Source organism: Emydura macquarii, unplaced genomic scaffold, assembly GCF_026122565.2.
Source record: "Emydura macquarii macquarii isolate MOO-44397 ecotype Brisbane River unplaced genomic scaffold, CSIRO-AGI_Emac_v2 contig_1551, whole genome shotgun sequence".
Classification (NCBI taxonomy): domain Eukaryota; kingdom Metazoa; phylum Chordata; order Testudines; family Chelidae; genus Emydura; species Emydura macquarii.
The window spans coordinates 16,691,804-16,705,429 of NW_027131688.1; the positions used below are offsets into that span (position 1 = coordinate 16,691,804).

At 38.5% G+C, this 13,626-nt stretch overlaps 1 protein-coding gene across 3 annotated transcripts in view; it reads left to right on the forward strand.

The window, feature by feature from the left end:
* NUDT14 (nudix hydrolase 14) overlaps positions 1 to 13,626 on the forward strand; it is an 86,250-nt gene that overhangs the window by 34,449 nt on the left and 38,175 nt on the right. For 2 of the 3 annotated variants that reach the window (XM_067554942.1, XM_067554944.1), the window contains exon 2: positions 9,624 to 9,667. In XM_067554942.1, coding sequence (XP_067411043.1) covers positions 9,624 to 9,667 — 44 coding nt within the window. Of the gene's footprint in view, positions 1 to 1,542; positions 1,584 to 9,623; positions 9,668 to 13,626 lie in introns of those variants that run through there. The other variant, XM_067554943.1, reaches the window with a different exon arrangement.

Genomic DNA, 13,626 nt, shown 5'->3' on the forward strand with positions numbered 1-13,626 from the left:
TAGCCTCAGATCCTACTTTGTTTTCACTAATGTTCACTATGTTAGATATCAGATTACTATTAAACTTTTTGGTGAAAGCTGGTGAAACAAAAAAGGCATTTAGCTCTTCTGCCATTTCCACATTTCTTTCCCCCCTTATTGAGTAATGGGCCTGCCTTGTCCTTGGCCTTCCTCTTACTTTTAGTGCGTTCATGCAATGTTTTCTTGTTATCCTTTGTCTCTAACTAGTTTAATCTAATTTTGTCCCTACATGCTGTGTGTTTGTTTATATTCATCCTTTGTAATTTGACCTCATTTCCACTTCTAATAGCTTTAGATTTAGATTTGAGCTTCAGATCATTGAAGATCTCCAGGTCAAGCCAGGGTGGTCTCTTGCCATACTTCCTATCTCTCCGATGCAGTGGGATTATTTGCTCTTGTGCCCTTAATAATGTCTCTGAAAATCTGCCAGCTCTCTCAAACTGTTTTTCCCCTTAGACTTGCTTCCCATGGGATCTTACCTACCAACTCCTGGAGTTTGCTAATGTCTGCTTTCTTGAAATCCATTATCTTTATTCTTCTGTTTTCCCTTCTACCATTCCTTAGATCATGAACTATGTCATTTCATGATGACTTTCACCCAAACTACCTTCCACTTTCAAAGTATCAGCCAAGTTCCTCCCTATTTGCCAAAATCAAATCCAGAACAGCCTCTCCACTAGTTGCTTTCTCCATCTTCTGAGATAAAAAATTGTCTCCAATGCATTCCAAAAATTGGATAGTCTGTGCCCTACTGAATTATTTTCCCAAAGACATCTGGGTAGTTGAAGTCCCCCATCACCACCAAGTCCTGTGCTTTAGATGATTTTGTTAATAGTTTAAAAAGGCCTTATCCACTTCTTCTAACTGGTTAGATCATCTATAGTAGACCCCACCATGACATCACCCTTGTTTTTTACCCCTTTTATCCTTACCCAGAGACTCTCAACAAGTCTGTTTCCTATTTCCATCTCAATGTGCAAGTGTATTCATCTTTGATATATAAGGCAACGCCTCTTCTCTTTTTTCCCTATTTGTCCTTCCTGAGCAAGTTGTACCCTTCTATACCAATATTCCAGTCATGTGTACTATCCCACCAACTCTCTGTGATGCCAATTGTCATAGTTGTGTTTATTCACTAGTGCTTCTAGTTCTTCCTGTTTATTCCCCATACTTCTTGCATTAGTATACAAATATCTAAGATATTGATTTGATTTCCCCTCTGATATAACAGTAAAACATATTTATTAACTACAGAAAGAGAGATTTTAAGTGCGTACAAGTAATGAGGCATAAAAATCAGAAATGGCTACAAGAAAAATAAAGGTAAGATGTTTACTAATACCAAACTTAAACTATATCAGATTCAAGCAAAGTTTCTCATCACATGCTTTCAGCAGTTTTACTGACCAAACCTTGTAGGTCAGGATCCCTCGCCCCAGAGTCCAACAAATGCTTCCTTATCTTTTCAGGTGCAGTGAATGCAATGGACATAGAGAGAGAGAGATGCCTTGGGGTGTTTGTCCTTCCTTTTTATATTTTCACTACGCAGAAGGATGTTCCTGGTTGGCTTTTTCTCACTTGTTTGAGCTTTCTTTGTTTCCCTTCTTGTTTGATGACTCTGTTTAGTGCTTAAATGCATATTAAGCAAAACACATATTCCTTTGTTCAGAACAGACCTGTTTGCCAAACTCTGATGGGTTTTGTAATGTGTTAGCCTCATACAGGGAAATCTTATAACTTCACATAGAACGTTGCCACGCATTTTATCCGGACAATACTGACCAGCAAATTATGAGTTTTCAGATGATACCTCATGAGACTTGCCTTATACAAAGATTACAATAATAGTGTGCAGGGTGTGAATACAGGGTGTATTCCGTCACATCTATACAAGTCCAGACTTGCTGTGTCATTCTTTCAGTATATAATTTGTTGATTATACAAATTTCACAACAGCATGTGTCATTCTAACTATATTTCCTTCAAAAAAACACCCAAAACGATGGTTTAAGTATGATTGTTTGGCATTAAAGCCAAAGACCTGCTGCATCTTTATTTCATTACTTAAATTATGTAAAGCAGTATTGAAAATGATATGCAAAACAATTCATACAGGTAATTTAAATAGTTAGGTGACATAGAAATGTAAATGCATAAGACTAAAGTATGGAAAGTTCAGATTGACCTAGAAGTAGAGAGCATGCAAGGGCATTGCTATGGTCATTGGAAATACTACATATTGATTTTCAGATAACAATAAAGGTGATATTAATATTACACCTGGCTAAAAATGCTCCATAGTAGATTATAAATCTTGATTTATCTTCATTGAAAACCCACTGTAATTGTGACATTTACATCAATTTCCATCAAGCTAACAAAAAGGAATATTAAACTATTTTTAATTGATTGAAGTGCTGACCACATAGTAGTGAGAAGAAAGTAGACAACGGGGTCATGCAGCGGGGAGTGGGATTAAACTGTAGCATCCTCCTTATCTGTTGGTACATGGGAACTCAGCTCTCCATGGCCAGCATAGTGGGACTGGAGGAGGGGTAGCACAAACGAATATTCTATGCAACACTTTCCCCTCTCAGGGAGCACATAAGTCACAAGGCGAAAAGCATTCACTCAGTTACTGAGTTCATGACTCTTTTAATCTTTTACACATCACAGAAGGGATGGATATGGCTGAAGGAAACCCCAGACAGAATCAACATGGCAAGTGGCAAACGCAGCCCTATGGATACTTAGGGAATTCTGAATGATTTTGTTCTGTAGGAACTAACTGGGTCTGTTGCTGTGGATTTTGGCTTTCTTTGAGACTGGCCACATAGGCACAGTCACTCATCTGCTCTGCCACTGGCTCCTACCACAGAGGGCAATGTGGTTTAGCATGGGGTCCAGGCAGTTCTGTATATAAAGTGGAGCACTCTCACAGGAGCCTAGTTAAAGTGTCCTGATAGGAAAAGCCCAAACTGTGCACTAGCTATAGTGTAGATAACTTTATGGAAAGGGATTTTTTCTTTAGAAGAAACTGCTTGCATTTAGAAATGCACTGCAAGAAAGAGCGCTCAAATATATACAATTTGAGAAGTATGACTCTAAACCTTAGTGAAACATTGCAAGCAAAATGCCATTAATCATTTACATTTAACAAAGCTCTAAAACTCTAGAAGGAGGATTACCAGGGACTACACAGTGGTTTGGCACCACTGACTTTGCCTTGAGACCATTATTTGGCAATTCATTCTCTTTAATTTAGAGTTACTTTTATTTCAGGAAAGATTACCATGATTTCCTTGCAGCAGGTATATTACCTTCCCTTATGTCTTACAACCTTGCAAAGAGAGTAAGTGGATCAGTGAGAACACACTTTATGATGATGATGATGATGAACTTCATAAAGACTAGATAGTTTACAGAAATATGGAGTATTTCATCTTTAGATCACTTGTTTGAATCCAGTCCAGATTGGTAGAGACCAGAAGACCCCAGTGGTTCTGTCATAAGAAGCTCACTACTCACAACTGGTCCATATAGGGCAGCTATCTGTACCATAATATATTTGCCTTCCCTTCTCCACCCTCTCTGTTTGTTTATACCCACTTGTGTCTGTTTTCTAGCTGGATTGTAAGGTTATTGGGGCAGGAATTGTTCCCACTATATTTGTTTAGTGCCTCAGTCTTTGGGTCTCTAGATTCTACTGTAATTCAAACAATACATAACCATTTCTATTGGAATATTTCTCTGTGGTGTATGTGGAATTAATTTGGCTATTTGTTATGGACATATGTCCACATCACAACAAATCCTGCCATCTTAAGCAGCACTATCTGTAACTCTGATTGTCAGCCTCTTTAAAGAAGCCAAGGGTTGAATAGGTATGGTGTATGAACCCTTGTTGTTGGAGCAGAGTGGTAGGAGAGAACATTCTGTGGAAGTTTTTTGTTCATCTGTGCAAGCAGTAACGTCCTGTGACTAAACAGAGAGTTAAATAGTCAAGTGCCTTCAATCCAATAGCTGTCCTGATTGTTAAATATTATAAATATATCACATAAAATAGAAGCCCCAAATAATTCACTAGCGTTTGACTAAATGTGATTGAAACAAAATTGTTTAACAGTCTATGCAAAACACATTATGGCAAGTTTTGCTCTCCTACAAACCAGTGGAAATTTAGAATAACTCTTGATTTCAGTGGTGCTGGTGTTTGATTTCCACCAGAGCAAATGAGAGAGGAGTTTGGTCTCATCTCTAAATGTTTAGGGTTATAATATAGTAGATTATAGACACTAATAATATTTAGCAATTATAAGGCATTTAACATAGAACCATAGAGTTGGAAGGGACCTCAGTTGGTCATCTAGTCCAACCCCCTGCTCAAAGCAGGACTAACCTCAGTTAAATAATTCCATCGAGGGTTTTGTCAAGCCGCAGCTTAAAAATGCTAAATGTTAAATGCTAAATGTTAAAATGCTACCTTTAATTAAGCCTGTTTTGTACATACTGCTATAAATTTACACACAAGGATAGAACTTCCAATAAAAACTAAGAAATTTAAACTTGAAATTCTAATTTTCACTTTCAGACTACGTATTTGTTTATTATGAAGGTGCTTAAAGACTGCATCTCTTTCTTTATTCACAGAACAGGCTAGCATGAGCTGCATCAGTGCAAGCTTCCCCACACTGACCAGCAATTGTGCTGCAAAATTGCTATCTTGGTTACATGGCTCAGTCAATCCTTCATGCCTGTACGGAGCCTGCCAGCTAATGGCGATTGTAATTTTGTGATTTTGGTACTTGTCCAGTGAAAACTGAATTCAGAGCATCAAACTCATTTCACATAAGTCACCAAACACCTTTTGAATATGATCAACCTGTACTGATTTTCTGGCCCAATAGTTGATTCAGTTCATTGTGCAATGTATTTATCCATGGCATTTTTTATGTGTTTTTAGTTTCTCTGCAGGTTTGGGCACACATTGTTAAGTTAAGAACAGTAATAGCAGCGTATCCCTCTTCTAGCAGGTGTCACTAGAAGTTACATTGTAAAATGAACAACATTTATCATCTGGGATATCAGGAAGGGATAGAAAAGAAATAAATCTGCATAACATAATTTAAAGATGTACAGAATTATTTTATTTTCTTGAACAATACATTTTAAAAGTGTATTTTACCCCAGTGTGTAGCAAAGCAGTCAAGCAACAGGGCTAACACACAAGGCTCCAATGAGCACCCACCTTGTTTGCTCCCAAACAAAACAGCTCTACTGTGTTTAATAAGGAGGGTCTGAGTCTTACAGTTAGCTGTGACTAATTAGTTCTGGACTGGACAGTTTTTAGGAAATTTGGTTTAGAATGTCCTTGTAAAGTGCTGGAAGAAAATGCTGCTATACCATGATCAATGTTGGTTATATCTCAAGTTCTCCTACATATTTCAAGATAAAAAAGATACAAAAATGCAGTGCAACACAACTTTTGGGGTAGATGTTATAAATATAATAGGCCACATTTTATTTTCTGTTACACCCATGTTCAATGCCCATAATAGGGTTGCACGGAGATAACAGCAGAATTTGGACCCATGTGTGAAATTTTCCCTTGTAACAGAGTGGTGTGGTAGAGAGAGAAGGAAAATCTAAATCTGTGTATTTATAAAAGTGTATTACCTAGACACATTTTTATCATTAAAAGCAAAGTTCTCATGCATACTGTGCCAGTCTGCCTGGGAATTTAAGCAAGGATAATTGTATATATGTGGTTATATTCCCATTGCTATAAATATTTCCTTTTGGGTTTATGAATACTTTTAGAGCCTGTGTGAGACTACCATGAGAGAGAAAGGAAAAACATGAAGGTTGAGGGAAAATAGGGAACATTCCCAAAGAATATGGGCCTGATTCAAAGCCTGCTTGAAGTCAATGGAAAAGTTTAACCCAGTATGGCTATTCTTATGTTCCTGATCTAAGAATAATTGTTTAAATCTATTTCAGATTTAATATACTCATTTCTTTTTCCTAGCATCTGTGTTTAAAACTTGCATAAGTCTGTTATAATTAATCTGTATCATCATTTCACTGAGGGATATTTTGATCATTCTTTGATAAGGTTTGTAAATAGGACTATTTTAGAAATGCTTTTATATGTTTTAATAAAATGAGTTTGATGTATTTTTAATTTCATGGAAAGATTGTTCTGTTGGAATGACAATGAACATTGTTATCAGTGTTTCGGTTCACCCAAACTCCACAGCAGCAGTGGTAGCAGAACGCCACCAAGGGCAGAAACAAGTTATTCACACACATACAGAGAAGAAAGAATAAATTAACCTACTTCATCGGCGCAACTTAAAAATATACAGTCAGTCTGTTTAAAATGACTTCTACATGTACAAACTGTGCATCATTTTATGCTGTGAATATGCAACTTACATTAAACAGAGGAAAGAAATCAATACAGTGATACTACTTACTGCTAGACAAAGCTGGTTAGATTTAATGTACTGTAAAGTAAATAAAGCAGTATAGGAACCATTGGTAACTGTTTACATGCTATTAATAATTAGCAGCCTTAATGCTACTCTGTTAGCAGAGAACCAGCGTTTTGCACAATAGAAACTCAACTCCATGCAGTTGGGTTCAAATTACATTACACTTGGACAATAGGAGTGAATGGTGCTCATTTGAGTTTCTGCCACTATAAACAATAGGATGTTGGAATGTTTCATATGTTTATTGATTGATTTATTTATTTGGACAGGTGCAGGTTGGCCGTATGAAATGGATTATTGTTCAGATATAGCCACAAGATACACTTACAGCATTATCTGATCAGTGCATGATGATGAACAGTACCATGAAGGACCCAATGCAAATTAGTTTTAACCCTTTTATGGATTTGATACTGTATATTAAAAAGTCAGTAATAATAAGTAAAGCTTTCAGTGTATTTACAATCTCATGAATGAGCTGTATGTGGGCAAATGCAAAGCATTTTCACAGAAAACATGGACTTCATATCCTGATAACTTCTTTATTTCTGAGTCACTTTTTTTATTTTCTGTTGAAAGTTCTGTAGTTCATAGGCCATTACTGTAAATGGGGCATATATGAGCAGAGGGGATTCAAATCTGGTGCATCTGTGCGGGGGGCACAGGAGAGCATGGTGCCATCTCCATAGTATAATTTTCCTCAGCTCTGTGGGAATCCTTCCATAAGTGTTCCATGACAGTCACATTCTGTAATTTGCAAAAGCACAGGAAGGGAGTTGAGGCCAAGATGATTGCTGCACCTTGAGGCATAATTTCAGCAATTCAGCAGGGATTAATTGCCTAAATTTAAATTAAGGCTTCATAAACATTAATTCAGGAACAGGAATATCCACCTTCCTCAAAGGGATTCTTGGGGTGAGCAACAATAGTGGGGGCATAAATAGTGGCATGGCTCCATTTAAGGTGTACTGCAATTTGAGGCAGGGGAAGGCTGGTGCTGGGGAGCCAGTTAAAGACCCATGGCTTCATGCAGATGACTCTGGCCTCTAGTAGACTTCCCAAAATCTGCTCTCCCCCCAGTCATGTGCACCAAAGGGCATACAACCTTCTCCACAATAAACTGTAGAAGGGAAATTCCATGACTACAAGCTCACAGTTTCCAGTTCAATAGATGGGCTTAATCTTCAAAGGCTGTGAGATGACCATATATAATTAATATGTTAAATATTGTCTTGCTACAAAACACTGGGCCATCCCATTAAATTTGACACTTGCTCTGTCAGACTTTCAAAATCTGTTTCTGCATCTATCCCAAAGGGAAATCAGGATGGATATATGCTCGGTTTAATGAATGAGAATTTTAATCTGTCCACTCACAGACTGAGACTGAATATTTCTGTTTCAACATTATACTGTTTACACACTGACATGTCTTCTCCCTTTGATCCATGCATGGAACTCCTGTCAGTGCTAATAGGAGTTATGTTTACACATTGAGGGGACAGTAGACGAGAGTTTCTCCTGAAATGCAAAACTGTTTTATAATTAGAGCTGTGACAATGTAGGAAAACCCAGCTAGTAGGCAAACAGTCATTCTTCCAAAAAAAAAAGCTTGGTAAACTCAAAGTTGAGGAGTTTAATCTCCAAACCAAAGTGTATGTTGTCTAATCCCCACCAAATATTCTGTATTCAATGGCCCTGGTGTCCATAATGGAGCTTTAGGGCTCTGTCTGTAGTGGGTGTTATCTTTACCTACCAACTGAGCTCACTTCCTTCAACATTCATGCCTATGTAGCCCACATCCTTAATTATCTACTCAAAACCACCAGGGATATTTTGCTGCTCCCTCCTCCCCATGTATCACAAATAGCTACTATAGAATCTCTTCTTCTTGACTATGCATCACTTGCACTTTAGGCATCTGTGATGGTGGCGGGGGGGCACTCGCCTCCTGAGTGCCTCCTAGTAGCTGGGTTTGGTAATGCAATCTTTTTCCTGTTCCTGACACCTGGTAGATTGCTGACTTCTCTAGGCAAGTCTTCAGTGGCTCAGCCCTCCAGCCCAGTCACACAGTCAAAATGGATCCCTTCCAGGATAGCAAAGAGTTCACCAAGCTGTCTGCCCTCACCAAGGTCTTCAGCCCCATTGCAGGGCCCTTTAAATCCAGCCCTTTGTTTGGGCTTCTAAAGAAGCCTTGTCCCCTTCTCAGGGCTTAGGCCATTTTCTAGTGGCCAGTGGGAGAACCTGGGCCCACCCACTACTCCAGGCTCTAACCCAGGAACTCTAAAAACAGCAGCCACATACTGTTCCTTTAATTAATTGCTAAAACTTTCCTGGGCCTCTCCCCACCTGGACCCTTTATGTTCACCCCTTACTTTTAGGGTTGAAGTTCATAAGAACGGCCATGCTGGGTCAGACCAATGGTCCATCTAGCCCAGTATCCTGTCTTCCGACAGTGGCCGATGCCAGGTGCTTCAAAGGGGATGAATAGAACAGGTAACATCAAGTGATCCATCCCCTCGCCCATTCCCAGCCTCTGGCAAACAGCAAACCCTGCCTTTCCTGGCTAATAGCCACTGATGGACCTATCATCCATGAACATATCTAGTTCTTTTTTTAACTCCAAGGTAGTCTTGGCCTTCACAACATCCTCTGGTAAAGAGTTCCAAGGAGTGGGTGCCTAAAGCCAGTCTCCTTTAAGCCAAATGTGGATACTTAAATCGAAACTGACTGATTTTTCATGTTGAAGTCACTGGGAAATATGGGTTCTTAGTACTTCTGAAAATCAGGCCTCTTTGATTTATGTGTCTAAATATAGAGGTGGGTGCCTATTTTAGGCACACGTTTGCAACATTTTTGCCTTTGCTCTTAAAAAATAGTAGGTGATCATTTAATCCCTTCCACAACCCCTTCCAGTTTCTAGTTGAAAATTAAATTAAATAGTTGTTCCTGTAACACTACTATTGTGGTCAAAACTCAATAAGTATGTTTCAGATACAGCTAGCTTTGCCAAGGAAGGAAGTTACTGTTGTTAAAATGATGTTTGATTTCAGTGTAGCCAGTTTTCATTGGGAACTAATTGTATTGATCATTTTCTTTTTGCAGAATGGCACCAAGAAGTTCTGGGACTTTATGAGGACACATGACAGGTAAACCTGAACAAATGAACTCATATCTATTTTCGTTATGTATGTGTCCTATTTCATTTGATATTATCTTCAATAGTCCCAATCCCAGTGTGCCAGGTCCCTCTTTCTCCTTATTCAGATCCCTCCTAAAGGCCTACTTTTTCTGTGGTGCTTGCAAATACTGGCCATCTTCAATCAAATGCCCTCTCAGACCCACAGTTTAAGACAGAGAATAGAAAGAAGTTAAAACATCTATTAACACTTTGTCTACACAATGGGGTAATGCGCTCTATGGGGGTGTGAATTGTGAAGCACACTTTTGGTCCTTGTAGACGCAGCTGGTACACACTAACGGTGTGTGTTAATGTAGTGCTGTTTGAAATATGCCATATGCAATTATTTGGTTTATGTGTGATGTGAGAAATTCTATTTTAAGTCTGATCAAGTCCTGTTATTACAGTAGCCTAATTAATCTAGCAATGATGTATCAGGCAAGGCCTACCTCAAGTGACCTTGAAAAGAAAAGATTAAAATGTCATAAAAATTCCCTAATCCTGCCATCCTACCTCCTCCAACTCCACAAAATTCCCCACCCCCGCTCCCCCCCGAGACAATTGAAGGCCCGGTGATTTTATCAGATCCTTCGGCTTCCATAACAATTGCATTCTACTAATGTGGAAGGAGAATTAATACTATATGACTAAAGGGTCAATTCACGTAATGCTAATAACAAATAAAGAATACGTGCAGCAGACCCAGTTTATGAGCCATTCATTGAGTAATTTCCAACAACAAATTTGTAAAATTTAGATCAGATTTTTCAAAAATTCATGAATAGAAAATAAGGGTGAAATTATACTTAACAAATTGTTCTTTACAAATAGTTTTCCCAGCTCTATTTTAGGTATTAAATGTTTTATTGAACTGACCTTACTGGAAGTCAAAGGAGTGGGGAGGGGATTTCTTTGTGTGAGTAGGAGATCATCAGGTAAAACAATTGCTGTCAGGAAATTATCCAGTGTTAAACTTCATCGGACCCTTATAGTGGTCAATATGACTGGCTTCATATGTAATTATTTGAGAGATGAATGAAGAGGTAGCAGCAACTAGGCAGGCCTTTTGCATATATTAATTTTTATCAAAATAGAAGATACAAAGGTATGAATATTGAAAGTCAGATATATCTGGATCCATCAAAAAAAAAGTCTCTGCAATACTTGAAAATAAGGATAAAAGGGATTGATGTTTGACTAGTACAGTTCTTCTTTGAGTGCTTGCTTATGTCGATTCCAAGTAGGTATGTGTGCACCATGTGCACAGTTGCTGGAAGATTTTTCCCCTAGTGGTATCTGTAGGTTAGGCTCTGGAGCCCCCTGGAGTTGGGTCTTCATGGAGCCCTATGTAGGGCTCTGATGACACCCCGCCTCTTCAGTTCATTTGCGGCACACTACACTATTACTCATTAAGCCAGAGACAATGTGGCTGTTGGTAGGGCAGTGCTGCAATCTGTAGAGCATTGAACTCTGACCCCTCCTTCTACAGGGTTGCTTTGGAGTCACCTGCTTGAAATCGACATGAGCAAGCACTCAAAGAAGAAAAGACGGTTACTAGCCTTCTGTAACTGTTGTTCTTCGAGACGTGTTGTTCATGTCCATTCCAAAACCCAGCCGCCTACCCCTCTGTAAGAGTCTGCCAGTAAGAAGGAATTGGAGAGATGGGGGTTCGGCAAAGGCCTTTATAGGACACCATGAAAGCGCAACTCCAGGGGGCACCAGAGCCAGCGCTATGGATACCACTAAGGGAAAAACCTTCCGGCAATTGCGTATGTGGCATGCACATACCTACTTGGAATGGACATGAGCGACTACATCTCAAAGAACAACAGTTACAGATGGTTAGTAACAGTCTTTTCACACTGACAGTTGGAATCTGGCTAGAGGACGAATAGATTTCTCTCTGTACTTCATCTGTACTTACGTGTGTGTGTAGATTTATGATCGTAGATACAAAAGGTTGGACTGATAATTGATTGTTGGAACTGTAATACTTGCCCTCTGGTTCCAGACAACCTAGTCCAGCTTCAGGCCATAGTGTTAATACATTTCTTTTCTGGAAGGCAATTGCTTGTTATCTGATTATTTTTAATGTAAATCTTAGATTGCACATACTAACAAAACAATACACAGTTGGATGGGGATAAATACTATAGGACCAGTTTTCCATTAACTTCTTGAGAATATTATTTTTTAAAGGACTTTTTGTGGACATTTTTAAAATAGTTGGGAACATGACTGTATAAAAGGGCTACAGCCACATGTCATGCCAGTCATCTCTGGTCACGTAACATTTGTTAGCTTAACATGGACAACAGCTGCCATCCTAACTTATTAGTGATTACTGTGTTAAACTGTAGAATCCTTTGCTAGTCCCTGTACATTTAAATTTGAATACTAATATTTCAAACTGTACCAAGCTGTTTTGCAGATGCTCAGAGCAGGAATAAACTGTAAAAAGTGGCGTGAGGGGAAAATAGATATAAACTATAAGAGGTCGTTTTTAAATAAGATCAAAATGTTATAACAGGATGTGTTATGTTGCTAAAATAGCATTGCCTATAGATCTTTGTAGTTAGAGGACAATCTGAGTATTTTTTAAGACACATTATTAATGAAGGACAACATTTTCAAAACTAGGGGCAAAATCCTGCCCCGTTAATGGCAAAACTCCTATTGATTTTGTGGGGTCATGATTTCACCCAAATAATGTAAAATTAGGCTCCCAAATCAATATGTAGGCACCCAAAAATGGCTCTGATTCAGGAAAGAATCATTACTCAGTGCTCTCTAAAATTGGGGCCTGACTTTCCATAGTGCTGCAAACTTATGTTTTGTATCAGAGTCAGTGGGAGCTGTTGGATGCTCAGCACTTTTAAAAGTCAAGACACTTATTTAGATTATGTGTGTGTACAGTGCCTTGCACAGTGAGGCTCTGGTCCCTGATTGAGGTCTCTAAAGCTGTTGGAAACTAAATATAAAAGGAAGTTGTTCTGTTTATATTGTGGATGAACCCAAAGGCTCCATTCAGAATAAGGGTTCCATTCTGCTAGACATTGTACAAACACATAGGCAGATGTCATTCCATCACTATTCAGCAAAGCACTTAAACATGTGCTTAAAGCTAAGTTCCTTGCTGAATAGGGCTGGACTTCAGTATGTTCTTAAATGTTTTGCTCAGTTGGGGCCCAGAGAACTCCACTGGCTTCTACTGAAATCAGGATAAGCATGAGTTCGATGTGTACATATGTGTATTTGATGCAAGTATTTAAATGTATTTACTCAATATTACCAGTTCCTTACGGACAATTATTAAATGGAACATAGCAACTGGTAAGCCATCTTTCTATCTGAAAATCTTGTAATCTACTATTGCTCTGATCCTGCAGTGAGACCTGCTAATGCAAACTCCTGTGGAGTTACATTGAAGATAAACATTGTGAGGCAGAAGGGTCAGTGTTAGCAGATCTCATAGCAAGATTGGATCCTATAGTTAGAAATAACATCCAAGTTTACAATAACAGAAAGAAGTTAAGTTAAAAAATTCCTTTAATTTTTTTCAATTGTTGTTATTTAACATTTTTGTTGTGGTAGGGCTCAGCGGCCTCAGCTACATCTGGGCCCCATTGTGTTAGCCATTGCACATACAGTAAATGACAATTCCTGCCCAATTAGTCTTTGTGCATGTAACATTATTCGTAGTCATTTCACTTTTCCTCTGTATTGTCTGTCAGTCAGTCCCTTTCTTTTCTGAAAAGATACTTATAAGCATCAACAGGAGATCAATGGAGAAAAACAGATACACAGTTTTTTTTAAATGGGATTTTTTTGTTCATATTTCAGGATACTCTTTAATGGAGGCTTTATCAGAAGTGATTGCTTTTAAAAAAAATAACAGGGTCTGCATTGTTATGCTAAAATAGCATT